The 25,589-nt window shown below is 42.7% G+C and overlaps 1 protein-coding gene across 7 annotated transcripts in view; it reads left to right on the forward strand.

Annotated features, from left to right (window-relative positions):
• The window catches only part of Lrrc9 (leucine rich repeat containing 9), an 81,618-nt gene that overhangs the window by 5,895 nt on the left and 50,134 nt on the right, over positions 1–25,589 (forward strand). For 4 of the 7 annotated variants that reach the window (XM_085830445.1, XM_085830442.1, XM_085830444.1 and 1 more), the window contains exons 2-12: positions 8,380–8,460; positions 8,774–8,992; positions 9,794–9,934; positions 10,310–10,373; positions 10,900–10,970; positions 12,985–13,167; positions 14,926–15,081; positions 21,010–21,191; positions 21,970–22,101; positions 24,534–24,710; positions 25,045–25,162. In XM_085830445.1, the coding sequence (XP_085686571.1) occupies positions 8,413–8,460; positions 8,774–8,992; positions 9,794–9,934; positions 10,310–10,373; positions 10,900–10,970; positions 12,985–13,167; positions 14,926–15,081; positions 21,010–21,191; positions 21,970–22,101; positions 24,534–24,710; positions 25,045–25,162 (1,491 nt within the window). In that variant the 5' untranslated portion in view covers positions 8,380–8,412. Of the gene's footprint in view, positions 1–949; positions 1,289–1,529; positions 1,592–8,379; positions 8,461–8,773; positions 8,993–9,793; positions 9,935–10,309; positions 10,374–10,899; positions 10,971–12,984; positions 13,168–14,925; positions 15,082–21,009; positions 21,192–21,969; positions 22,102–24,533; positions 24,711–25,044; positions 25,163–25,589 lie in introns of those variants that run through there. The other 3 variants (XM_085830443.1, XM_021179304.3, XM_021179300.1) reach the window with 3 other exon arrangements.

A 25,589-nucleotide genomic window follows, 5' to 3' on the forward strand; every position in this document is an offset into this window, starting at 1 on the left:
TCTTGAGAAAGCAATTGAAAGCTAGGCTGAGTTGAAGCAGCAGACACTAGTTTGCAAGAGGACCCGATGGTCATAAATACTAACAGAACCCCACTGAATTATAAAAATGAGTGCAGTGCTGTCAAGAGTTTTGTCAATTTTAATACAAAAAACTAGACACAACGACAGAATCTCAACTGAGGAACTGCCCCTATCAGATTGTCCTGAGGGCATATCTGTGGGTCTTTTTTTTTTTTATTATTAATGACTGATAGGAGAGAGCCCAGCCCACTGTGGACAGTGCCTCTCCTGAGCAGATCGCCCTGGCTTGTATAAGAGAGCCACCTGAACCCCATAGTATTTCTCCACTGCTCCTAGCTGGGCTGTCTTCCCTGCTGAAGGACTGTGATCTGATCATATAAAGCCAAATAAACCCTCACCTCAAGTTGCGTCTGGTGTTTATCTCTTGTAATAGACAGCAAACAACGACATGCCCGGTCCAAAATAACCTAATGCAAGCCTCCCAAGCAATTATAAATTGCCCTGGTAGCCAGATTTTTCAACGTAACATACAAAACATAACCTTATTTAACTCAGTGTACCCCAAAATAGTTTAACATGTGATCGATACAAAAATCATTAACGAAGTCGTTTCCATTGCATCTCTTAAACGCATACCAAGCGTTTAAGTTTTGAAGTATATTTTCCTATATACAGTTCAGACTACCGCATTTAAAGAGCACATACACGGCTGTGGCTAGTGGCTAACTCTAGTGGACGTTGTGGTTGATTTGGTTTGTTTTATAATTCATTGCTTTCTCAGCCAGTCTCCCCCTGTCCTCTTAACTTGTATTCTATCTTGTAAATTATTGCCTCCTGAGAATTTTGGCAAATTAAGACACTCGAAAGCCTGCCTGAGAACTCCTAAAAGACCAGTGGGGGTCGATTGCTTGGAGACGTTCCTGGGCGCGCGGTCTGGCGCTTGCCCTTGGGGGCTCACCGGGCTCTTGGCGGCCTCAGCTGCGCAGCAGCTGGGACCGAGACCATCAGCGGCGGAAGGGGGCGGATGGGGAACCTTCTTATGACCTCACTGCTCCACGCCACGCCAAGGATCAAGACCAGTTAGTACTGCTGACTTCGAGGCTCCAGGTGTCAAAAACTTTAACTGTGAAAATGCCAGGACCAGGTTCCCACCGCCTAGCCCACAAACTGTCACTGTCCTCGGAAGGAAACAAAGTGAAGTGATACACCCAAGACTAAGAACTAGGCAGCGACCGGCGGCCACCGCTCCGCAGGAGCCTTAACAAAGGTGGGAGGGGAGGTCTTCCGGAAGGGGGCGGGGGAGGGTCTTCCCTGCTTATGTTAATTGGTTGTAGTTTGCTACCACGTGATCCAGACAAGGATGGGCGGCTGATTTCCCAGTCCTCACCATCCCCTTCCTGACCCAGAGGTCAAGGGAGGCGGAGAGAGGGTTTCCTAGACAACCACAGTGGGCGGTCAGTACACAGCAGGCCCGGGGCTGGTGTCAGCTGCAGGAAGGGATTTGGGAGGTTGGAGTGCACTCTGACCTGTCTAGGACAGCCCCCGGAATCCATCCTCTCTCTGGAATAAGGTACTGAGTATCGGTCTTCTGGTTGCCTCTAGGTGTCCCTCCCCTGTAGGAAGGAGTAGGGAGTCACATGGAGGAAATTTCCCAGCAGCACACAGGTCAGGGGACCTATGCGATGGTGCAGTGGGGGTTATAGTAATATTGTGATGGTAGTTAAAATAATAAAAAAATAATAGTGATACTTCAGAGAAGGATCCTAGGAAAAAGAAAGAAAAGATGTGCCCTAGGCTCGGGCAACTATTGGACTGAAAGACTCAAGTGATAGTGATCATCTAGAAATTGGAGGGCCTTTACGTGAACCACCATGGAGAACTGTTGGGTTCTGGCTCCTTTATACTCAAGGGAGAAAACAGTTGGACCACATAGGACTTCTGCTGGGCAGAAAGGTGATAGTTTCTTAGATTAAATAAATGCTCACTCAGCTTTGCTGGCAGACAGGAGTTCTTTACAGACCAGTTAGGACTGTGTTACAAATTGCCATGCAGAACAGTGTTTACAATCATGTTGGGTAGGATGTGTGTGGTATGACAGTTCATTGGAACCATTTGATAAGTTATAGTGTGTCAGCCGTAGTTCCTGTCCTCAGTGAACATGTTAGGAGGAAGGACCTGCAAGTATCACAATACAATGTGACAGACAATAGCCATGCAGAGGACATGTGCTAACCTAACCCAGTCACATGAAAGAGAATGTTTACAATAAGACCAAAGAGGATGCAAGTCTTCAAAGAAGACTCAATGCACTCTTTAAGGATATATGGAGTATAGAGTCAAGGACAGAAGATATTTCAAGGAGAGGAAAAAGTATGTGCTGAAGTACAGCCATGCTAGCTATCATAGGACTAGAGTTGTAGCCAGTACTGGAATGTTGAGTGGCTGTTTTGGTTGACCAGGGGCTTAAGAGATTGGCATGAGTCTGAAAATGGTGATTTTAAACAATTTCCAAGAGGAATAGCATAAACAAATATATCCCGCAAGAGTCTGGCTGCTCCCATGGATAAGAGAATGGGGTAGGTAGTGAGACAAGAGGGGCCACGATGGCAGAGAGTGGAGAGGAAGCATAAGAATTCTGTGTGTGTGTACTTGGTGAGAAATGAGCCTGGGAAAGGCATGAGGGTAAGTCTCAAGCTTCCAACTGGGATGAAGAAGGGATGGGTGGTGGTGTCCTTTAGCAAAAGAAGGCATTCATTAAGGGAAAACATTGGTTGGAAATAGAGCTCAGCTTGGGACAGGCATACTGCATTTGAGATGCCTGTGACATGTCCACGTGGGCTTTTGAGTCTATTGCATAGGAAAGAGGACACGAAAGATGAGTGGCTTTTACAAAGAAGGAAGCTGTTAGTGCAAACTAACAAGTAGAGGACTGGGGAGACAGTTTAGACGGTGAAGCGCTTTCCTTGCAAGCAAGAGGACTTGCGTTCCATCCCAGAACCCATGTAAATAAAACATGGCGTGTAATCCCCATGCTTGGGAGGCAAGCCAATTCCTGGAGCTCCTTGGTCAGCAAAGCTAGCCTACCAGGTGAGTTCCCATCAAGATGAGAGACACCGGCTCAAAAGGAAATCGAGGTGGATGGCACCTGTGGGATGGCCCCTGAGATTATCCACTGACCTCCACACTTAGATGCATACAGCAGCGTTTATTCTTCCATGTGCATACACAGAGTGGGAGGGAAGGGGGGGAGGGGATAGAGAGAAACCAAGGAGAAAACTTAAGAATAATCAGTATTGCTCAATGCTATCAAGCATTGCTCAAAGTCACGTCAAGGTCAAGTTGAGGCTGAAACGGGTCCACTGCCTTTGGCAATCTGGAGGCTATTGACTATTGTTGTTTAACCAGAAGTAGACGCTGTGATGGCTTGAAGGATTTTCTTTCACATTACACTGGGTTGAGGACTGCATGGAGTAAATTATTGTTGCTGATTGTCTAGAAAGTTCTTTGTGAAAGTGTGAAACGTAAGCTATTCGGGTTTTTTTTTTTTATTGCAATATAGAAAGGACTTTTCTAAATAGGGAAACCTGAACTTATACACAAAGGAAAGGAGACCTTATGGGAAGAAAGATGAAGGACTGGCAGAGCATTCTCTAACAGAGGTAGACACGGTGGACCCGTGCACAGAAAAGCTGATTCATTTCAGTCAAACTGAAGTCTTTATTTATTCATTGTATGTGATACGTGTGCACATGTGTGTGGGGGCATGCTCACTCAAGGGTGTATGGATATATATCAGAGACTGCTAATATGGAGTGTCTTTCTCAATTGCTCTCTACCTTATTTTTGAGACAGGATCTCAGTAAACTGTAAGCTTACCAATTCAGCCAAATTGCCGGACCCGGCAAGCCTTCCCCATCTTGCACACCCATACCCCACAACTCCTTGGGCTCTTTCTGTCTCCACTCTCACGCCTGGATTGCAGGTATCCAGCGTTTCCATGGGTGCTGGGAACCTAAACTGAAATCCTCATGCTTGTACAGTAAACACAAGCACTTCATCCATTAAGCCAACTCCCTCAGCCCCAAAATGAACATTTCTACTGAGCCAAAAGTCCTAAGGGGGTGGGGCAGGCGATGTGTCTTTAAGGAGAAAGGAGATTGAAGGGAGTATATCCTAAGACAGCCGTGTTACCTGTAAAGGTGAGGACAGGACAATCTGACAAGAGATGGGGGAGGAGGCATGGAGGGATGATAAGGGAGAGGGGAGAAATGAGGGAGGAAGGGGAAGGCTTGAGAACAGTGGTGCATGTTAGGGTAATCTCATGGATCCCAGGATTTTCGTCTTCCAGCCCCTTCTCATAGGCAAGGGAGCAGAGGAGAAACAGAAACGCTTGCCTCTGTACCTGGGAATAGCTTCTTACAGCTCAGATGTAGTTGTGCAAATTTGGGGGTTTCCATGGGATTCTGCTTTGTCAGTTAACTTCAGAGCTAGAACAGGATTATTTTGCCTAAATGGGTCATTGATGTTGACAGAGTATCGTGAAGTCAAGAGAGAAGCTTCATGTCTGTGTACCCAGAAATGTAGTCTTCTTGACTAAATGAAGAGCTGTGCTTTGTTTTTACAGAGTCCTCGGAAGGTGAACTCCCTTCCTCTAATACTTTACTGTAATGCACTCTTCAGTCAGAATCCCAGCTGGACTTTTAAAATTCTTTTTTTATATTTAATTTGCAGTGTGTGTGTGTGTGTGTGTGTGTGTGTGTAGTGTGGATATGTGCAAGGTGTACAGGTACTTACAGACACCAGAGGAAAGGGATTTGCAGAGCAGGGGTAGCTCTTAGCCTGCTGATGTAGGAACTAGGAATGGAGCTCCAGGCCTCTGGAAGAACAGCAAGTATTCTTAACCTCTGGATGAATCTCAAGCCCCACAACAGAGATCTTTAACAACAAATCTTAAATATGTCATAAAATGAATATAAAAAACTAAGAAACTTAAAAGGAGGAGAAGGAAATGGAAGGGGAGGAGGAAGAAGAGGAGGAAGAGGAAGAAGAGGGAGAGAGGGAATTGTATTGGCAACTATAGAAGCATAGAAGGAAGGCTTTATTTTGGGCCAGTGGTCCCAGAGGGTTAAGAGCCTATATTAGTCAGGGTTCTCTAGAAGAAGAGAACTGTGTGTTGATTAGAATGGCTACCAAGCTGTGGCAGTGGTCTGGCTAGTTCAAGAATGGCTGTCTCCTGACTGGAGACATGACTGGATGTCTCAGCTGGTTTTTGGTTGGAATCCTATGGAAAAAGGGTTATAATACCGGCAAAGTAATGCCTCAGATGCAGAATAAATGGCATTGTCCATTCAAGTGAGGGAAAGCAGGCAAAACCCAAAAGCTTCCTTCTTACATGCCACCAGAATGTGTGGTCTAGATTTAGGGTGGATCTTCCCACCTCAGATAATCCAGTCAGGGGAAATAAAGCCCTTTACAGGAATGCCCAGATATTTAGATTTTAGTTGACTCCAAATGTAGTCATCACAAAGCTAGTCACCACCATGGTGAGGAGGTGTGGCCATAGGCAGGCATGGTGGCAGAGTTAGCTAAAGGCTAACGTGGCTTTTGAAACCTTAAAGCCTCCCCACCCCCTTGCTATTCCCATGACACACTTCTTCCAGCCAGACAACCTCACAGCCACCAACTTGGAACCAAGTGTTATCTCAGATTCCAGAGATTAGAGGGGACATCTCTTGGAAGCACAGTGACACAGCTCCTGGAGAAGAGAGAGGGGGAAGAGACAGATCAGAAAGTCCAAAATCAGTAGTGAATGTCTGTAATCATTTAGGAGCAAACCGTGTAGTTCTTTCCAGAATTGGTATCTTGGGTATAAATTAAGATTACCAGGGTGCTTATTTGATGTCTTTGGAGGTCTTGAGGATTGGCTCTGACCTTTGCATCTAGTGGTCCCTGCTCAATAGCCTTCCTTTCAGTTCCCCAAACATTAAAGCAATGGAAGGCCATTCTTCTGATAAGTACAGGGGCTACAAACCGTTCCTTTACTTGGTCTCCCTTCTGAGTAAGCCTAAGGGAGGGATACTATGGCCTGTAGCTACATAAGGACCTTCGATGGAGCATCTAAATGCTTTCTAATGTTTTCTAGCTAATTCTCTTACTGCTCGTGTTCTGCTAATTAAGGGCAACATTTTCCAAATAGCCTTCTGAGCTCCGGGCAAAATGGCAGACTTCCTTTGTCAGCAGGGCTTCTCCTTCTCTAACCTTGCCTAGGGAGTTCAACCCCATGTACACACACACACACACACACACACACACACACACACACACACACGCACCCATCCATCTCTACCTGCAAATGCCACCCAGACTTGGTTAGATTACAGGTTCAGCTTCCTTTCTCCCAATAAGAACCCAATCAGCAAGGACCTGAGTTTCCTGGAATGTACCCCATGCTAATGAGGTACCTCAGTACCTTAGCCTTCAGCCAATGACCTTTGCCCATCCTGGATATTCTTACCCCATTAACTTCAAACTATATAACCCTTAAATCATCCCAGGTAAAGTTGATCTGTCTCCCCGAAACTGGCCCCATTATGTCATTATTACCTAACCGTTCAAACTCACGGGTCATCTGAAACCCTGCTGGTGGGACTCTGCTTCCTTGGTCGTCATGGGCTGGTGGACAATGAGCCCAGGGAGAAGGGAGACCCCCCAGGGTAACTCCCACATCACTGTTGTATTCTTGTTGTAAAGATGCCAGTGGGAAGTAGAGAAGGAATGAGCAGCAGAGGTCTAGCCCTACAGTACTCCCTTGACTACAGATCCTATCTGTCTGGTTGGTTCTTCAGTGTGGTCCATCACACCCTTCTGCCTTCATGTCCTACACATATCCCAAGCATATCCTCAGCCTGTGTTCTGACTGTGATTCCCTCTGCCTGGATGCATGTGGTCCAGATTCCTTCATGGCTCACCTTATGTATTTAATTCTTTACTTAGATCCCACCATATCAACCCGGGTCCCTTTCCCCTCCTTGCCGTCTGCTCTGGCACCTCCTAGGTCTTTGATACATAGGTTAGCGACTGGGGAAATGGCTCAACTGAGTCAAGACATCAGTGCAAATAAGGTAATTTTCTGATTACATTTTGCTCTGTGTAGTTAGCTGGGTAGGGTTTTCTCCTCTCCTCCTTGGCTCAATGCCTTGGTCCATTTCATGTCGCTATAATAAAATGCCCAGAGCTGAATAGAATCAGTAGACATTTGTTTTCTACAGTTCTGTATGCCAGGAGTTCCAAGATCAAGGCACTGGGATCAGGTGTCTGGTGTGATCTTCAAGTGGCAGGTGGAAGAGGAAAAGAGGAGATAACCCCCCTCCATCAGGCTGCTATTGGACACCAGGTCCCATTCTTGGGGGAAGGAACCTCCATGGCCTCTGAGCATGGTATCCCCAATGGAGGAGTTAGAGAAAGGACTGAAGGGGCTGAAGGGGTTTGCAACCCCATAGGAAGAACAACAATATCAACCAACCAGAGCTCCCAGGGTCTAAACAGCCAACCAAGGAGTACACACAGAGGGATCCATGGCTCCAGCTGCATATGTAGCAGAGGATGGCCTTGTTGGGCATCAGTGAGAGAAGAGGCCCTTGGTCTTGTGAAGAAGGCTCGATGCCCCAGTGTAGGAGAATTTGAGGGTGGGGAGGTTGGAGTGGGTGAGGGCACACCGTCATTGAAGCAGGGAGAAGGGGATTGGATAGGGGGTTGGGGGGGGTGGAATTGGGAAAGGGGATAACATTTGAAGTGTAAATAAAGAAAATATCCAATAAAAAAAAAAGACTTTACCTTTTAATGACTTTGTATTGACAACACCTGACCTTCAGAGGGTCCTCGTCCAAGGCAGAGCTTCATCAAGGTGGGACAGTGGCCCCAGTTCACAAGGCCTGAGTGCTAAGCTGAGGTGTACTTTGCTGTAAGCCCTGCAACAGTTCCTTTTCCCAAAAGTTGCTGCTCTGAGTTTGAAAACAGCATTACTTTTTTTTTTTTTAATTAGCTTAGTAAAACTTATCTTTTCAGTGTCTTGAATTTTGGCATGCCCTCCCCCCCACCCCGTCCCACCTTTCTCTTTTTTTGTACATGGCTTTTCTCCCAATCTGATGCCTGGTTCATCCTGCAAGAACTTCATCAGTCTTTCTAGAGGTCAACTTTTCCCTGGTGCAGGTGTGTGTTTCTTTCTTCTCATCTGGTGGTAGGCTGTCTAGCTGTAATCAGGGGCCTGACAATGCCACTGTTGCTAGCATGTTAAGGTGATGCACCAATCGGCCTGACGTGACTCCAGGACTGAACTCCGTCTTTTGTCTTCTTTAATAGATATATTAGTGTGACCATTGTTTTTAATGGAAGATGATTGAAAGTGAAAACTTAAATCGAGGTGAAATCATTAAAGAATTGGTGAGTCCAAGCCCTTTGTTCAGTAATATTTGCAAGAGTATTGAGTAGAGCATTCTGACTCTCCCTCCTGAAGCTGTGAGGATTGGGAACATTCTCACTCTCCTTCCTGGAGCTGTGAGAATTGGTGGGAAGGAGATTCCTCCTATTGGATGACTAGAGGCACAGGCATCAGTAGCGAGATCCATCTTTCTCTTCTGTGGGGTCTGAGAATGGTGTCTGTGCCAGGGGAAGTTTATAGTTTGTGTTGTCAAAAGACAGTTTTTCAAAAACTAGTTAAAACAGATAATAATTCAAATTCTTTCTTTTCAAACAGTGTCTGTGCAATGGCTTAACATATGAGATCGTTGGACAGGAAGGATCCGATACTTCAAAACTGGAGATGTTTTTCTCAGGGTATCCCCGAATAGTTGGATTATCATTGTTTCATAATTTATCAAGTCTTACAATTGTTGCTCAAGACATAAGGGAAATTTCAGGGTTGGAGACTTGCTTACAGCTTAATGAACTTTGGATTGCCGAATGCTGCATAGAGGTAAGATTAAACAGGCAATCTTACAAGGTACATCTAAGTCTGAATTCTTGACTTTGGAAAAACAATTCATTAAAATATATGCAGTGTTTATGGATCAAAACTGATAAGTGGGCAAAGATAAAAACTTGTACAAAGTGAAAGCAGAATAAGGAATCAAAACAAAATTTTTTTTGGTAAACATATCAAGTTAGGTCGTAGCCAGTATTGCTTACAGCAGAACTGATTCACTGTGGCACTAAGTGGCTAGACATGTATTTTAGAAAGAAATACTACAAAATGTGTCATGGATAATAGAAATGTGCATACCTTTGAACTCAGAAACTCCTACCCTAAGAATATTACACTCAAGAAGTAATTCAACAGAAAACAGTTAAAAATTTTAGTTGTAGTACTTTCAGAATAAATAAAATCATCAAATGTGAATATTCTGCACATAGGGGAATTTTAAAGCTTTCATGACCTTCATAAAGTCATAATTTTGACTTTTTAATTTATGTAAATATTAAATGTGTAAGATGGTCTTAAGCAAAAAAAACCCTGCAGTATCCATAATATATGCATATGATTATATTAATAGCAAATAGATGTAGTTGGTTAACATTTAAAGAACACATACAAAATTGAATATAGCTGTATTTAAATGGAGAAATTATATGTTTCTTTTAATTTAGAGTTAATTTTTTCTGAGTATTTATGTTACAATAAAGTGGTACTTATAAGAAAAAAAGACTTAGAAACTTACTTTATTGATAAGTCAAAGATTTTGAAATAAGTAACGCTCTTCAATCTCCTTTTCAACAGAAAATTGAAGGCCTTCAAGGATGTAGAAATTTGGAAAAATTATATTTATATTACAATAAAATTTCCAAAATAGAAAATTTAGAGAAGCTAATAAAATTGGAAGTTCTGTGGCTGAACCACAATATGATAAAAAATATTGAGGTGAGATAATCTTGATAATTTGCATGTAAAGTCAGTTTACTGCTATGGCATTAAAACCACAGTGTCTATGATACAACATGAAGGGTCAAAATAGTTATGAATAGCATCATTATTGTGGTCAAAAAGAACTACCTTGGGGCTAGAGAGATGGCTCAGAGGTTAAATGCACTGGCTGCTCTTCCAGAGGACCTGGGTTCCAGTCCCCAACACCACATAGCAACTCTTCAACTATCTGTAACTCCAGTCCTAGGAAATCCAACACCCTGTTCTGTTCTCTGTGGTGCACAGCATACACACAGGCAAAACACACACACACACACACACACACACACACGTCAGAGTTGAGGTTTTAAAAGCATATGTCTACGCTTCCAGGGCTTGCAGACTTTGAAGAATCTAAAAGACCTCAACCTTGCAGGAAACTTAATCTGCAGCATTGGTATGTATGTTCCCTTTAGAATCTGAGCTAATGCATTTTTAAAATGTGTGCTTAGATTTGCCTCTTTTAGACGTTATGCCATTGAAAAGCCATTTTACTTTTGCATACATTTTTACCTTAGATCATAGTTCTTTCTATTGAGTTATGAAGATGTTTTTTAATTATTGGTTCTTTGAGAGTTTCTTACAGTGTGTTTTGATCATATTTATACCCACCTATCTCTTCCCAGATCCACCTCTATTTCCCTACCTATTTTTAAATCTATGGTTCAGATGTTTGACTCTCAGGCACTCATCACGATTGCTAATTATGCAGTGGTGTTGTTAATCCTATTGGAATGCAGGAATAAGGGCCATCTGAAACTTACAAGTGTGCCTGTGTATATAACAAAGGTAGAACAAGAAATCTAATTCTTTTTGTGATGCTGAGGATTGAACTCTTGGCCTTGGGTATGCAAGACAAGCCCCCTGCCACTGAGCTATGCCCTCACTCCTAACATGTCCTTAATCTTGTTTTTAAATGGAAGGTCGATGTCTTGATTCCAATGAACAACTGGAAAAACTAAACCTTTCTGGAAATCAAATTACTTCCTTCAAGGTATGTTCAACTAAATGGTTGGCTTCTGTTTTTCAACCTGAGTTACCAACTGCATAAACCAGAAAATATACCAAACAATCCTCCTTCAAGGAGTAATTGCATTGAGTTCATTACTTTGTGCTTCCTGGTCTAGGGCAGTGGTTCCCACCCTGTGCATTATGATCCCTTCTGGAGGTTACAGATCAGATATTTACATTTTTCACAGTATCGAGATGGAAGTTATGAAGTAGCAACAAAATAATGTTATGGTAGGGGGGTCAGCACAACATGAGGAACTGTAAAGGGTCTCAGCATTAGGAAGGTTGAGAACCACTGCTCTAGGGAGTTTGAGTAGCATCTGTTCAGATAGCCATAGGACTTCATCCTTTTAGAACCAAAAAATAACTTACCTATTTAGCTGGTAGGATGTTCCTTCCTCTGAACTTTGTCCTAGTCTTTCTGGCTACATTTATCTTGCTGGGGGTTCGTCCTCTTCGAGCATCTGAAAAGGTAGACTGCCCCTTCTGGGGCTCTTCTTCACTCACTCTCTACACAATCCCATCCTGTCTTTGGACTGTGAATGCACCTGCTCTAATTACTGCTCGGCTGGTCCCTCTGCTCACCCTGTTGTCTCTTCTGAGCTGCACACATGTCTTAAGGAACTCCAACCGATTCCCCTCCCCAGCCCTCCTTCCTTGCAGGCATCTCTGACTCTCTAGTCTTGCCACTCTTCTAGTTAATTAGGCAAAAATCCTTACAGTCTTTTTTACCCCTATTATTCCTTCACATCCCACCTTCAGTCTGTGAGCAAATCTTGTTGTTGCCCATTCAGAATATGCCCAGAGCCTTACTGCCTGGATCACTCTCAACCTGGTTGGCAACACTATCCTTACCAGTCTGCATTACGGAGAAAGCAGAAAAAACAAGCAAACAAACAAAACAACTTCTCATAATCCTCCCTATTTGTGTGTGTGTGTGTGTGTGTGTGTGTGTGTGTGTGTGTGTGTATGTGTGTGTGTGTATGTACACCATGGCACACATGTGGAGACAGAGGACACTTTGCAGAAGTCACTTCACCCATTCCACTCAGGCTGTCACAGCAGGCGGCACCCTTACCTGCTGAGTCACCTTGCTAACCCTCTTTTCCTTTTCACTGTCTTCAGTCTGCTCTCTGTGCACCAAAGCTTGCTGGAGCCATTTTAAATATGCTATAATAAATCTCTCTTGTCAAACTCCCTTTGCTCTCTCACCTTGCTCACAATATCATTCTGACAATGTGAGACTGAAGGCACGCAGTCAAGTACAGCTTATGAAAATATGAGAGAAAAGGGAGTAAGAAATAAGTTTAAATCGGTCAATGTAAAGACATACTCTAACTCAGAGAAAAACAGAAGGGTATTTCAAGGCGGTGGAATAAATCCTTTAAGAAGAAGTTTGAGTAAAATGTTACCTGATTAGTGCAACTGCGAGGGAACTAATCAATAGGAAAGGCTAGCAGCATTTTACCAGGCACTGGAAGAGGCTCTTCTGGGCAGTGGCAGTGGCCATTCCAAGAGGGAGAGATGAGTATTCATGAAGAGATCAGAAGCCACAGGTCTGTTGAGTAATGTCAGCATTACATGGTCTGCCCAAGAGCACAGGGAGTTGGGACTACAAGGCTAATCAAATCTTCAGTGTGGGGTGTTTGATAGATGACACGAAGCTGTCACTGCTTTTCAGCAAGGGGCTATTATAATACGATCACAGATGTCCCTCAGGAACAGTAAACTGGAATTAGTGTTTCTTGGTTAGGAGCAGCTGGGACACGCAGAACATGCATAGCCGTGTAGCCTGCCATTTAGCAAAGGTTGGTCTTCTCTTCTGGCATCTCACATGTCCTTTCCCTAGAGAGAAACACCTCAGCCGCCTAGGTCACTGTAGCATGCGTACTCAGGAGTGCGTTAGAGTGTGACACTGGATTGTGATGTTAGGGGTTAGGACCCTTCTTCTCAAGGCGAATGTTCCTAACTGATTGATCATTGTCACTTGTGTTTAGGACCTTACTAACTTGACCAAGCTCACTTGCTTAAAGGACTTGTGTCTGAATGATCCTCAGTATAAGTCCAACCCCGTGTGTCAGCTGTGTAACTACTCCACCCACGTGCTCTACCACTTGCCGTCTCTCCAACGACTCGACACGTTTGACGTATCAGCAAAGCAAATCAAGGAGCTGGCTGATGTAAGTGCTGTCGAAGTCAGGTATCTGTGACTCGAGTTTGCATAGTTAATGGCTTTCTTCTGGCTGGGTCCTCATGTGGCTGTTAAGACACAGTCAGTTCCTGTCTTCTGTTTGTCCCTTCCGTAGCAGGATGCTTCACCTGAAAGGATACAGATAATAACGTTAACTCTGGAACTCGGTGGTCAGACAAAAACAATGGGAAACTGGTGTTGGAAATAGATTGATACCTGATTCTTAAAATTGTGTTAGAACAAATTAAATGTAGTATTTTAAAACTCTTTTTCCCCCACATGGAAAAAAAACTAGGTTAAATTTGAATTTCATATAAATACCAAAGTATGTCTTGATATAACTAAATGAATACAAGCAAGTTTGGTGCATACCTTGTTGCTTATTTGAAATATAACTTAGCATTGTCTATTTTGTCTGGCAAAATAACTACTTACTCCTCAATATATGATGTTGTCTTAGATTTAAGAATTCATTTGAAATTCTTTTACCTCTCAGTGTATTGGATTTTCCACTTACCCCAAATATTCAAAATAACAAAAACATCATTTTCCAATTTTTTTTCTTCCTTTCATATATACACACACACACAATATATGTGTGTGTGTGTATATATATATATATATATATATATATATATATATATATGATGGATGTCAAGTGTTTTGCTCTGATGTTCTTCAACCTGCTTTTCCAAAAGGAATCTCTTCTTGGACCAACACTGATCCTTTTGTGTAGACTGCTGGCTGGTTCTTTTTTGACTAATCTAATTCTCAGGCATCATTTAACTTGTATAATCCATGATGGGCTACTTAATCAATTTGTTATTATTTGTGGGTTAATAACTGAATAGTATTAGGTTTAAGGTTGGAGATAATTGCATTAGAATGATAATTTAATGATATCATCAGTCTAAAAGGAGTTCACTTAGAGCATTATTTCACAGATTGGGGGAGAGGACAATTTTTTTGTCAGGCTTTTAAAAAGTGAATTATACTCAATTTGGCATTTACTTTTAACTCTTTTAAATGTTTTCCCTAAATTAATAATGTAGGAATAATGTGGTTTCATATTTGTTCCAGTATTATGTCTTTTTAGCTAAGTATACTATTTTATAAGTTAAATTGTATCTGTAATTTCTTTATTGGAGTCTTGGAAATAGACATTCATATGCCACATACTCACATATCAAAAATAAAGATGCTCTTTGGGATGTTATGTCATATCATAAATTAAATACAAAATCCTGTGGGCACCGTTGTGTCTGCTGTCAGCACCAGCATTTCTGATGGAGCTAGCAAACTTCCAAATGTATAAAGAACGTGTTATGTTTATACAATATCACTGATAACTATGCCTTAGTTATAGTTCTATTGCTGTGATCCAAAACTCTTAGGGAGGAAAGAGTTGATTGCCGCTTCCTCCTTGAGATTTATCTCCCAGAAAAGTCAGGGCAGGAGCCTGGAGGCAGGAGCTGATGCAGAGGCCATGGAGGAGCGCTGCTTGCTGGCTTGCTCCTCGTGGCTTGCTCATCCTGCTTTCTTACAGCACCCAGGACCACCAGCCCACAGTGAGCTGGGCCCTCCCTTTTCCATCATCAATCCAGAAAACACTCCAGCAGCTAATATGGCTGAATATTTTCTAAATTGAAGTGCTCTCTTCCAAAATGACTCTAGCTTGTGTCAAGTTGACATAAAACTAGCCAACACAGCTACCTGTAATTTGTTTTATCTAACCCTTTACCTTCAGTCCACAGCAATGAAAAAAATAATGTACTATAACATGCGAATAAAAACTGTTCAGAGACATCTGAATGAAGAACTTGAAAAACTAAATGACAGAAAATGCAAGTTACAGAAGCTACCCGAAGAACGGATAAAATTATTCAACTTTGCAAAGAAAACGGTAAGATTTAATCATGTAGAATTTCAGTGGCCACAGTGTAGGAAAATTATCCGACAAGCTAGTAAATCCTTAACTCCACTGCCCGTTCACTCCCATCCTGTGTGCATGTGTGCATGCATGTGATTAATACTGACATTTGAGTCAGGTTTACTCTAAAAATACTTTAGTTCCAGATAATTAACTGAACTGCATTTTATTTATAATTTTTTTTAAAGATATGGGTGTGAGACCTCGGTTCCAATCTCCAGCGCCCATGTAAAGCAGGCTTGGTAGCCTGTGTTTGTGGTCACAGTGCTCTTAAAGTGAGACTGGGAAGCAGAGACAGGACTTAAGCAGCATAGAACAGAGGCTCTGTCGCAGACAAGGCGGACTGTGAGGACCAACATTGAGATGGTCCTCCACACATGTCCTGTGGCTTGCATAGAGCTGTGAGCGCACGTGCACATACACACACACACAGTCACACATACATACATACACATACACATTCAAACACACTCACACATACATACAAACTCACACTTACACATACATACACTCACATACACACAAACACACATTTACACACTCACATACTCAAACACACTCACACACTCATACATACACACACACACACACACACACACACACTCCAACACATACTCACACATACATATATATATATACATACATACATACACACTCACATACTCCCTCTCACACACACACATACATAAGCACACATATACACACACACTCACATACACACACACACACAGGTATACACACATACAGGTATACAATGGGGAACTTCAAATCAAACTCTATAGTGTGTGTGCTTTTTATGCAGAATAATTAGATTCCTTTTATTAAAAGTAGATTTTGAAAAGTTAAGAATCATTTACTTGAAAAACAGAACCTTGTAAGTGTAAAATTTTCTGTAACTCCTCAAAAACATGAAACACAATGGATTTAACACATGGTGTTTGTCTTAGGGTTTTACTGCTGTGAACAGACACCATGACCAAGGCAAGTCTTATAAAGGACATTTAATTGGGGCTGGCTTACAGGTTCAGAGGTTCAGTCCATTATCATCAAGGTGGGAGCATGGCAGCATCCAGGCAGGCAAGTCACAGTCAGAGCTGAGAGTTCTACATCTTCATCCAAAGGCTGCTAGTGGGAGACTGACTTCCAGGCAACTAGGGTGAGGATCTTATGCCCACACCCCAGTGTCACACCCATTCCAACCAGGTCACATCTATTCCAACAAGGCCACACCTCCAGATGGTGCCACTCCCTGGTCCAAGGATGTACAAACCATCACATTCCACTCCCTGGTCCCCATAGACTTGTTCAAAAACATGAGTCTATGGGGGGCCATACTTAAACATAGCATAATGCAAAATGCATTTTAGTCCAACTTTCAAAGTCCTCATAGTCTATAGCAGTTGCAACAATGTTAAAAGTCCAAAGTTCAAGTTCTCTTCTGAGATTCATCCAATCACTTAATTGTAATCCTCAAAGAAAGACAGGAAACCAACTGGGCAAATTCCAAACTCTGCATCTCCATGGCTTATGTCAAATCAGTCTTCAGATCTTCAATTCTTTTTCATCTTTGTTGACTGCAACAAACTGCTTTCACCTGGGCTGGTTCCACTCCCTGTTAGCAGCTTTTCTCAGCATGTATCCCATGGCTCTGGCATCTTTAACATCTTTGAGTCTCCAAGGCAGTTTCAATGTTACAGCTTCTTGTTTCAGTGTCTGAGATTCCACTTGATTGTTTGAGCTCCTCCTACGGGCTGGCATCACTTCTCCAGCTTTGCCCTCTGTAGCACTCTAAGCTTAGGTTGATCCGCTCTCCTACGGCTGCTGTTCTTGGTGATCATCCATGGTACTGACATCTCCAATACACTGGGGTGTTCTACTCCAACTAGGCTTCACCAATAGCCTCTCATAGGCTCTCTTCATGGTGCCAAGCCTCAAATCCTTTGCATGACCCTTTCAGTCCTCGGCCATCAAATACAACTGAGGCTGCACCTTCACCAATGGCCTTCCATGGCCTCTCACAGTGCCAAGCAAGTCTCAGCTGTTCTTCATGACACCTTCATGCCTTCAAAACCAGTACCACCTGGGTGATTCTTACACATTACCAAGTTCAGCTGCAGCACAAGGTACCACCTTGGCTATCTCTGGAACACAGCTTCTTTGTGCTCCCAGAAAACACTTCCCACAAGATTTCACCTCAGTGATGCTGGTCTCTTCTTAATCACTAATAATTTCTTAGCTCCCGCTAACCAGCATCAATTGTCCCAGTAGTTCCTTCCATTCTTAACTCTAGAGCCAGAGGCACATGGCTGAACATGAGTTTTGCTGCTTGGAGGAACTAGAACATGACCCGCTTGTACTATTACATTGTCAGTGGCTTTCTGTTTTCCAAATCCTTCACTGCCTAAACTTGGCTGTCCTGGATCTTGCTCTGTAGATTGACCTTGAACTCAGAGATCAGCATGCCTATCTCCTGGGATTAAAGGTGTGCACCTCCATGCCTAGATCTAAATTGAGCTGGGTAGAATTTTACCCCAAAGTCCCACTCCCTTAATCTGTTATCTCCTAGAACACAGGATTTTGTTCCATTTCACTTCCTGGTACTCCTTTAATACTCAAACCATGTATTTTATAATTTTCCTTTCTAAGCTTGCTATGCTTGTTCAAACTTCTCTTCATAAGACTTAACCAGAGAACAAAGTCTCTGCTGGGCTTTTTTGAAACTTCCTTTGACAATGCAATTAATCCAAGTCTCTTCACCTTAGCCTCAGGCAGACTTTTTAGACAAGGGCAAAAAGTAGCTACATTCTTCACCAAAATACCACAAAAACAGTCTTTATGCCACATTCTGAAATTCTTCTCCTTTGAAATCTCTTGGGCCAGGTCAATATAGTTCAAATCACTCCCAGCCACAAAGTCTTCCATATTCCTACTAGGATGACCCATTAAGCCCCATTTAAAGCATTCCACTGCTTTCCAAATCCAAAGTCCCAAAATCCACATTCTTTCAAATAAAAGCATGGTCAGGCCTATCACAGCAATACCACATCAATATTACTCCCTGGTACCAACTTCTGTCTTAGTTAGGGTTTTACTGCTGTGAACAGACACCATAACCAACGCAAGTCTTATAAAGGACAACATTTAACTGGAGCTGGCTTACAGGTTCAGAGGTTCAGTCCATTATCATCAAGGTGGGAGCATGGCAGTATCCAGGCAGGCAAGGCACAGTCAGAGCTGAGAGTTCTACATCTTCATCCAAAGGCTGCTAGTGGAAGACTGACTTCCAGGCAACTAGGGTGAGGATCTTATGCTCACACCCACAGTGACACACTCATTCCAACCAGGTCACATCTATTCCAACAAGGCCACACCTCCAGATGGTGCCACTCCCTGGTCCAAGGATATACAAACCATCACAGTGTTAGAAACCCATCAAGGCATTTAGGAGTGGGGAAGCTGGGTGCTTCATTTGCCCTTTAGTGCAAGTGGGGATAAAAATTAAATGATAAAATATCAAAAATAAATATGTAGATGGATTGATTTAGCTGATCTCAACCTGCCACATACTAGACATTGCAAAGAAAAAAGATGTAAGTTCAGTTGCAAAACAAAAAAGTAAGATGCTTTTGTACTAAAAGTTGTTATTCATAAAAGGTAAGCACATGGGCTAGGAAGATGGCTCAGTAGGTAAAGTGCCTCCTGCACAGCATGAGGACCTGGTTTCAGTCCCAAGAGTCCAGATAGAAGTGTAGCCATGGTAATGTGTGCTGCTCATCTTAGAGCTGGGGAAGTCAAGACCAGTGGACCTTGGTGTTCACTTGTCAGCCAGCTGAGGGTACTTAGCAGTCTCCAGTACCCTAGCTAAAAAATGATGTGGACAGTGCCTGAGGGATGACACCTGTGTTTGGCTTCTGGCCTCGACATGCTCACACACACACAAGCACATGTCCTCCACATACACATTAAGGGAAAAAAAGGTCTAACGACATTAAACTATTCTCAAGAAACAGGATGCATGCCCAAAGAGATTCTGTTCTTAGTACAGTGCGTCCATGAGGAAGATAAGGTTAAAATGAGATGTACAAACAGGAAAACAGGAGGAAGCATATAAGTCATCACGTTACAAATGAATACATCACAGTGACTAATAAGCAGTCCTTTATGAATCTTCTAATGCAGTGTGAAACCACCTTTGCTGTAAACCTTTCAAAGCACAGCACACAACGGCATTAGGTGGCACAGATGACCATAATCCACTCTGCCTTACTCCTGAGAGTGAGCCGTGGTCACACAGCTTCAGAGAGCTCCTAGCCATCCGCTCAGCAAGTCTACTAGTGTACTTTATTCTATGGCTATTCATCACCACCTCATTGACAGTAACAGAGCATGAGATGCTACCTAAATCTTTACCAAGAAAACAAGCTGGTGGTTTTGCAGTAGGCTACTTACGAGGTTGTCACTAAGAAGTAAAGCTGGAGAGCTGGGCACATGGGTCGGCCTCTTGCAGAGGACTCAAGCTGGCTCTCAGCACCCATACCTGGTGACCCGAAACCACTTGGAACTCTGGCTTCAGGGGATCCAGCACCTTCCTTTTCCTTCATAGGGACCGCCATTCATTATACGTACCACGTATCCATGCGTTTAAAGGTATAAAAAAGTTAAAATAAAATTTGTATGGAATTGAAGTTTGAAATATATTTAATGGCCCTTTCTACAAATGAGCATATTTTTGGTTTATAATCAGAATGAGATTCTTGAAGTACAATGTTAATTACCTTTAAATTATTTGATTAAAAATCATAGAAAGACCAAAATGTCAAAATCCATTTTATAATGTGTCATTTTCAAGTATATAGGTTGAGAACCTCTTACCTAGAATGCTTTACAACCAAATGGATTTCAGAGTTTAGAGTCTTTCACATTTTGGAATATTTATATAAACTCTGCCCTTTTTTTTTTTCCAGAGCTGAGGACCGAACCCAAGGCCTTGAGCTTGCTAGGCAAGCGCTCTACCACTGAGCTAAATCCCCAACCCCTTACATGAACTCTGAATGTCCTGTATCTGAATATCTAAAATATGTCAAAAGTTTCAAATTTGGGTGTACTTCAAATTTCAACCATATTACCAACAAGCAAGTAAAGGAATATATATCATATAAACTGCACACATTGTTTAAATATGTAATTTGGTTATAGCAACCAGTTAAAGCTATATAAGTGAAGAAATATCACTTAACTAGTAAATTTCTTTTTATAAATGCTGTGCATTATAGTTTATCTTTTAATCCTACAAGAGATTTTCCCTGGCCTCAGACTTTAAAGGAGTGACCCAAGGGCTAAGTAATCAAGATAAATAATATTTAAAGCAATATTTTAAATATCAATTAATGCCAAAAGTCTAATATAGACAGCAAACCCCAAAACATTAAAATCTGATGCAGTGTATAGTTTTTGAGCTGGTCAGATACTGAAGCAAAAGGAAATGTTGTCTCCTCTTTATGTGTTTTCTGTGGTTGTATCTCTCCACACATAGTTTTTAAAAATAGTTATTATGCTAAAAATTGCATTATCTGAAGTATAAGGTTTTATTCACATGCAGCCCACCATTGGTGGTAACTTCACTTTGACTTTAATAAGCACACTCAACATTTCATGGCCTGTGTCTTCAATGTGTTTGTTTTCTGTGAAGAGACGGCCATGCTTGCTGTTTCTAACTGTCGCTCATTCAATAGACACTAGCTGAATTTGCACCAAGGTCAAAGCTGCCTACTTGGCTTTTATAAAGCCTGAGCTACCTGGATGTCTACTTTGACCATTTAAACCAACTAAAATGAATATCTGAGGCTTTGCCTTAATCGTGTTTTATTTTTAATTTTCTCTTTGGTACATTGATTTCCACAGTTAGAACGGGAACTGGCTGAACTCAAGATCTCTAGCAAGGGGCAGAGCGATACAGCGCCGGAGGGTGAGAAAGCCCGGAATAGTGAGGTTGTCACACAGGAATCGGTTCTGCAGCAGAAGATACTGACCAAGCTGAGCGCTCTGGATGACAGAATCACATTCTGGAACAAGAAACTACATGAGTATGTTTGCCCAACTATCTGGTCATTCCGGTTGATAACGGCATCAAATAAAATAACCATGTTGGAGGCCGAGAGTTGAGCTCAATTCCTTTGATAAATGGGAGAAAGCAGAACCTGAACCGTGTTGGCACACCCAGGTCCTAGGGCCCCCACCCACTCAGAGCTGGGCTCTGGCTGAAGCCATTTTCAGTTAAGCACAGTGGGCTTCCTCTGCTCAGCATGGCATCACATCTTAGCTTCTGGCTGCAAACTAAAAGCAATTGAGTGCTCCTTAGTTCAGAAATGCAGCACGTGGACCAGACCAGCAAGGCACACTACAGTCCTTGCTTGTTGGGGACACTGGGTAAATGGGTTACTAGGGCCCTTGTAATGATCTTAACAACAGGATTGTAATGTCCATGCCAGGTGACCTTCCCACTCGCTAGCTCTTTAGACGGAAATACTATTAGTACTGGTGTGGTGCTGAGAATACGTGGGTGTAAGAAGACAAAACGACCTGTCTAGGATTTGGCATCCATGCTCTTAGATCCGGAAGTCTCCGCTTTTCATACTTTGCATGAGGGTAACAAAATCATAGCTTTTCACTGCTAGAAACAGAATATCTTGTTCTGGGTCTAACTGCTAACACTCACGTTACCCCGCCACTGAAAGCAAGAGGTAACTGATTCTCAAATCCATGCTACGTGCATGTTCTACGGCACATGAATGAACAGCTGTGTGTGAATGCTGTGAGTCTCACATGTGATGAACCCCTGCATGTGTGTTTTGTCCCTGGTAGGATTGAAGCGATTTATCGGACTGAAGTAAAACAGAAGAAGAAGAGTCACGGCTTACTGACCCCGTTTCTGCTAACTGAGCTGGAGACTGTGGGCAACATCCATTTTGAAGAAGGCACTCAGGCTGATGACTGGTAAACCTGAGCTTTGAGTAGGGCTCCAAAAGTAGTTGTATATTTGATCCTGAGCCAGGTGATCAACTTGCAAAGTGTCTCATTTTCAAAATAGTTTTTATCAAAATATCCATCTGTTGAAAATTTGCTGTCATGCATTTTCCACCTGTACCTTTGTCTCATTGCCTTATCGTCATGAGCCAAGCCCTGGACACCTCAACGGGGTCACTCAACACCCATTCTTTTTCTTAGCCAGTCAGCATAAAAAGTATATGGGAAGTTTGTAAATATTTTAAGAAAAAAGTTTATGTCCCACTGCTGTCCTCGAGATGTTTATACAGTTGCTGGGCAGATAGCTAGCCCTGGATTCTGAACACTGACTGACAACCAGAACAGAGCAGAAAGCAACTGCATAACTGGCCACAGCAGGTTGCCACCGTGGAGGCCTCCTGGCCATCCTGCAGGCCTGTAGTCAAAGGGGAAGCCGTGTGGGAGCTAAGCCGTCAGTGGGAACAAGGCCATTGGGTGGTGGGAGAAGGGGCACAAAGCCAGACTTCAGGCTGCCGGGTTCCCTGTATCACAGCCAGTGGGAAATGATCTGGACAAGCTGAGAATGAAATTTGGTTCATTCCAACTTTGTTAGCTAGACCTGTTCTAACTCCTGAGACTGACACCAGGTGGTTTACTGTAAGCATCTTTAAACAGAACCGTTTGTTACTGTTTCCTTGTGTAATATAAGCTCAGATCCACAAGGAGGCACAATTACATCAACCTACTCCAAAGTGCATGTCATTTCTTGCAAGAAAGTGGGTTCTGAAGAGAGACTGCATGTATTAGACTAAGGGCCTAGGGAAGGAGCTGCCAAGATCTGGGTCATACATATGACGTAGAGGTCATTTGGGCTATCTGTCACCTCCTGCACTGATAAAGCCTTTGGTGGTAAGTCAGGTGCCCTAAGCTAGGAGTTCAGCTAGTGGGCTCAGAAATCACCCGTCAGGGAGCTTTCCTCTGTGACTGTAGCCCTCACACCTATGTTACATAAATGGTCACAGGGTAAATGAATCTCATAAAGAATCATTTGCTTCCTTGTCAACTGGTCTCTCTTTCGGTCTTAATCTCCATTCTGTGCAATTTTAAGACAAAATTGTAATTTTATTAGAACAGCCAGATGAGGGCAGCAGAGAGCAGACCAGCCATTGAAAGGACCCATGATCTAGAGTTTCTCAAAGCTGCCACATCCTCCTCTGGTTCTCAGATCACTTTTCTCCCTGGAAGATCTCTGAGGCTTCAAGAAGGTGCCCTCTGCACTCCTTACCCAAGGCTTCTCTGCTAAGTCTTTATTCTTTAGCATTTGTCATATTTATGGCTTTACATATTATTGAATATCTACCCCCTTTGGAATATAAGCCTTAGGAGAGAGGGTGGACACCACCCTTCTCACTAAGTGCCCTAACTTAGGAAGTTCTTGGGATAGAGTCAGAGACAATGATAATTCCAAAGAGGACAGGGCCAGTGCTGATGATGACCCAGGGTATGATTCAGCATGCATTTGAGATGTGGTACAGGCGTGCTAGCGGGTGAAGAGGAGTGGAGACAGCCACTCCTGCCTTTTTAACTACAGGTTGGAGCCAGGTGCTGAGTAATTAGCTTTGAAAGTCCCTTTACATATTTACTCGAGTGTTTTAGAAACCAGTGGATATTCAAACTGGGTACTACAGCTACATTTGGGCAGAGATGATTATCTGTGTATGAATACATACATGCATATATATACATACATACATGCATATATATATATACATACATACATGCGTACATACATATATCATGCATGGGTACAAAAATACATACATACATACATATGTACATGATAGATAAAATCACCTAGGGACAGTGGAAATAAGAGAGCTATAATTCTGGTTCTCGGTGAAAAGCAAGCTTTCCAAGTCTATTGGAGACTGGGGAATAGTTCAGTGACAAAGGACTTCTCTGATTGCAGAAGGTCCTTGGTTCAATCCTTAACAGCATGAAAAAAAAAGAACTAAAATAAATGAAAATTTAAAAAGAAATCATTTCAAGGAATCAGGGAGAAAAAAAAAACAGAAAAGAAAAGATGAAGTCATAGCCTGAAGGAAAGTGGCCAGGAATATGTGGTCACACTGAAGCTAATCAAATATTCTTAAGAAAGAAGGACTGTTCAATCAACATCATTTTTAGGTAGAAGAACTAGATAATAGATAATAAAAAGAACATTTTACTGTGTTTCAAATTTTAGCATCTTCTGTTGATCAAATATGCCCAGTGGAACAAAAATACAGCTACTGTGATCTGATGAAGTATGTTTAGCAAAAAATATCACAAACTAGGATCTTCAAGGTTTATTTCATACCCTTCAGCATGTTGAAGGCAATCCACTGTTCTGCTTTTTGTGTGTGTCCTGTCTCCCCACGTAGGTTTAACTCCTGCTATGAACTAATCCTGTCACGTTTCTGCACCTGGGACTTCAGAGCGTACGGCATCACGGGAGTGAAGGTGAAGCGGGTCATTAAAGTCAACAACCGTATTCTGAGGCTGAAGTTTGAAGAGAAATTCCAAAAGTGTTTGGATCTTGAAGACATACGAGATTCGGAGTAAGAATCAGTTCTGTTACAAGTAACTGTAAAAAGCTGCCTTTGTTTCATTTTGAGTGGGGAGAGAGAGAATATGAATATTCCTGTTTTCAAAGTTCACCATATAAAAGATGCACCCTGCTAGTAAATGTTTCCTGGTCCTGCATCTCCCATGGCCGAGATGACTTCATGATTTGTCTAGAGTGAGCCTCTTTCTGAGCGTGGGGTAGGGGCCCTGGAGGTCTTAATGACACTGGGAACAGGAAACTCTCACCATGGTGCACAGTTAACTTCCTAAGGGTTAAGCTTTTGTGACATTACCCCTCACCCACTTTCTGCCGCTTTTCTTCCTGAGGAGCTACCGGAAGATGCTGGAGTGCCTTTTCTATGTCTTTGATCCTGAAGTGACTGTAAAGAAGAAGCATCTACTACAAATACTTGAAAGGGGATTCAAAGACAGCGACACAAGCAAGGTAGCTCACGCTCCCACCCAGAATCCAGCGTGCCTCCCCGTCCCCGCACCCCTGGTTACCACAGACTTCTGTTCCTGGTTCCCAGGAAGCTTGGGGGCATGGCAGCCGACAGACAGATTCTTAGGCATGAAAAGGACAGCCCAGGCAGCCCTCCACGGCTCTGTCTGCCTGCCTTGACTTGATTCTTCTTGGAGTCTTTTATTGGTGACTTTGAAAGTTCCTTCTTTAATTGGCTTCAAACTCAACACGAACCTCCAGCACTCCTATAAAGTCGGAGTTGAAAGCACCCCATCCCCGCGCTTTGGCTGTGCTTTCTAGCGGCCGTCCAGCTTCCTATTTCCGTTTTCTGCCACCGTTTCTTTCCTCTCTGCTTCTCCGTCCTCACTGCTAATTTTGTGTCGTTGCTGGGACCCTGAGCTCCAACACA

The sequence above is a fragment of the Mus caroli genome, unplaced genomic scaffold (genome assembly GCF_978045245.1).
Source record: "Mus caroli unplaced genomic scaffold, Mus_caroli_1 scaffold_14, whole genome shotgun sequence".
In the NCBI taxonomy this organism is placed as follows: domain Eukaryota; kingdom Metazoa; phylum Chordata; class Mammalia; order Rodentia; family Muridae; genus Mus; species Mus caroli.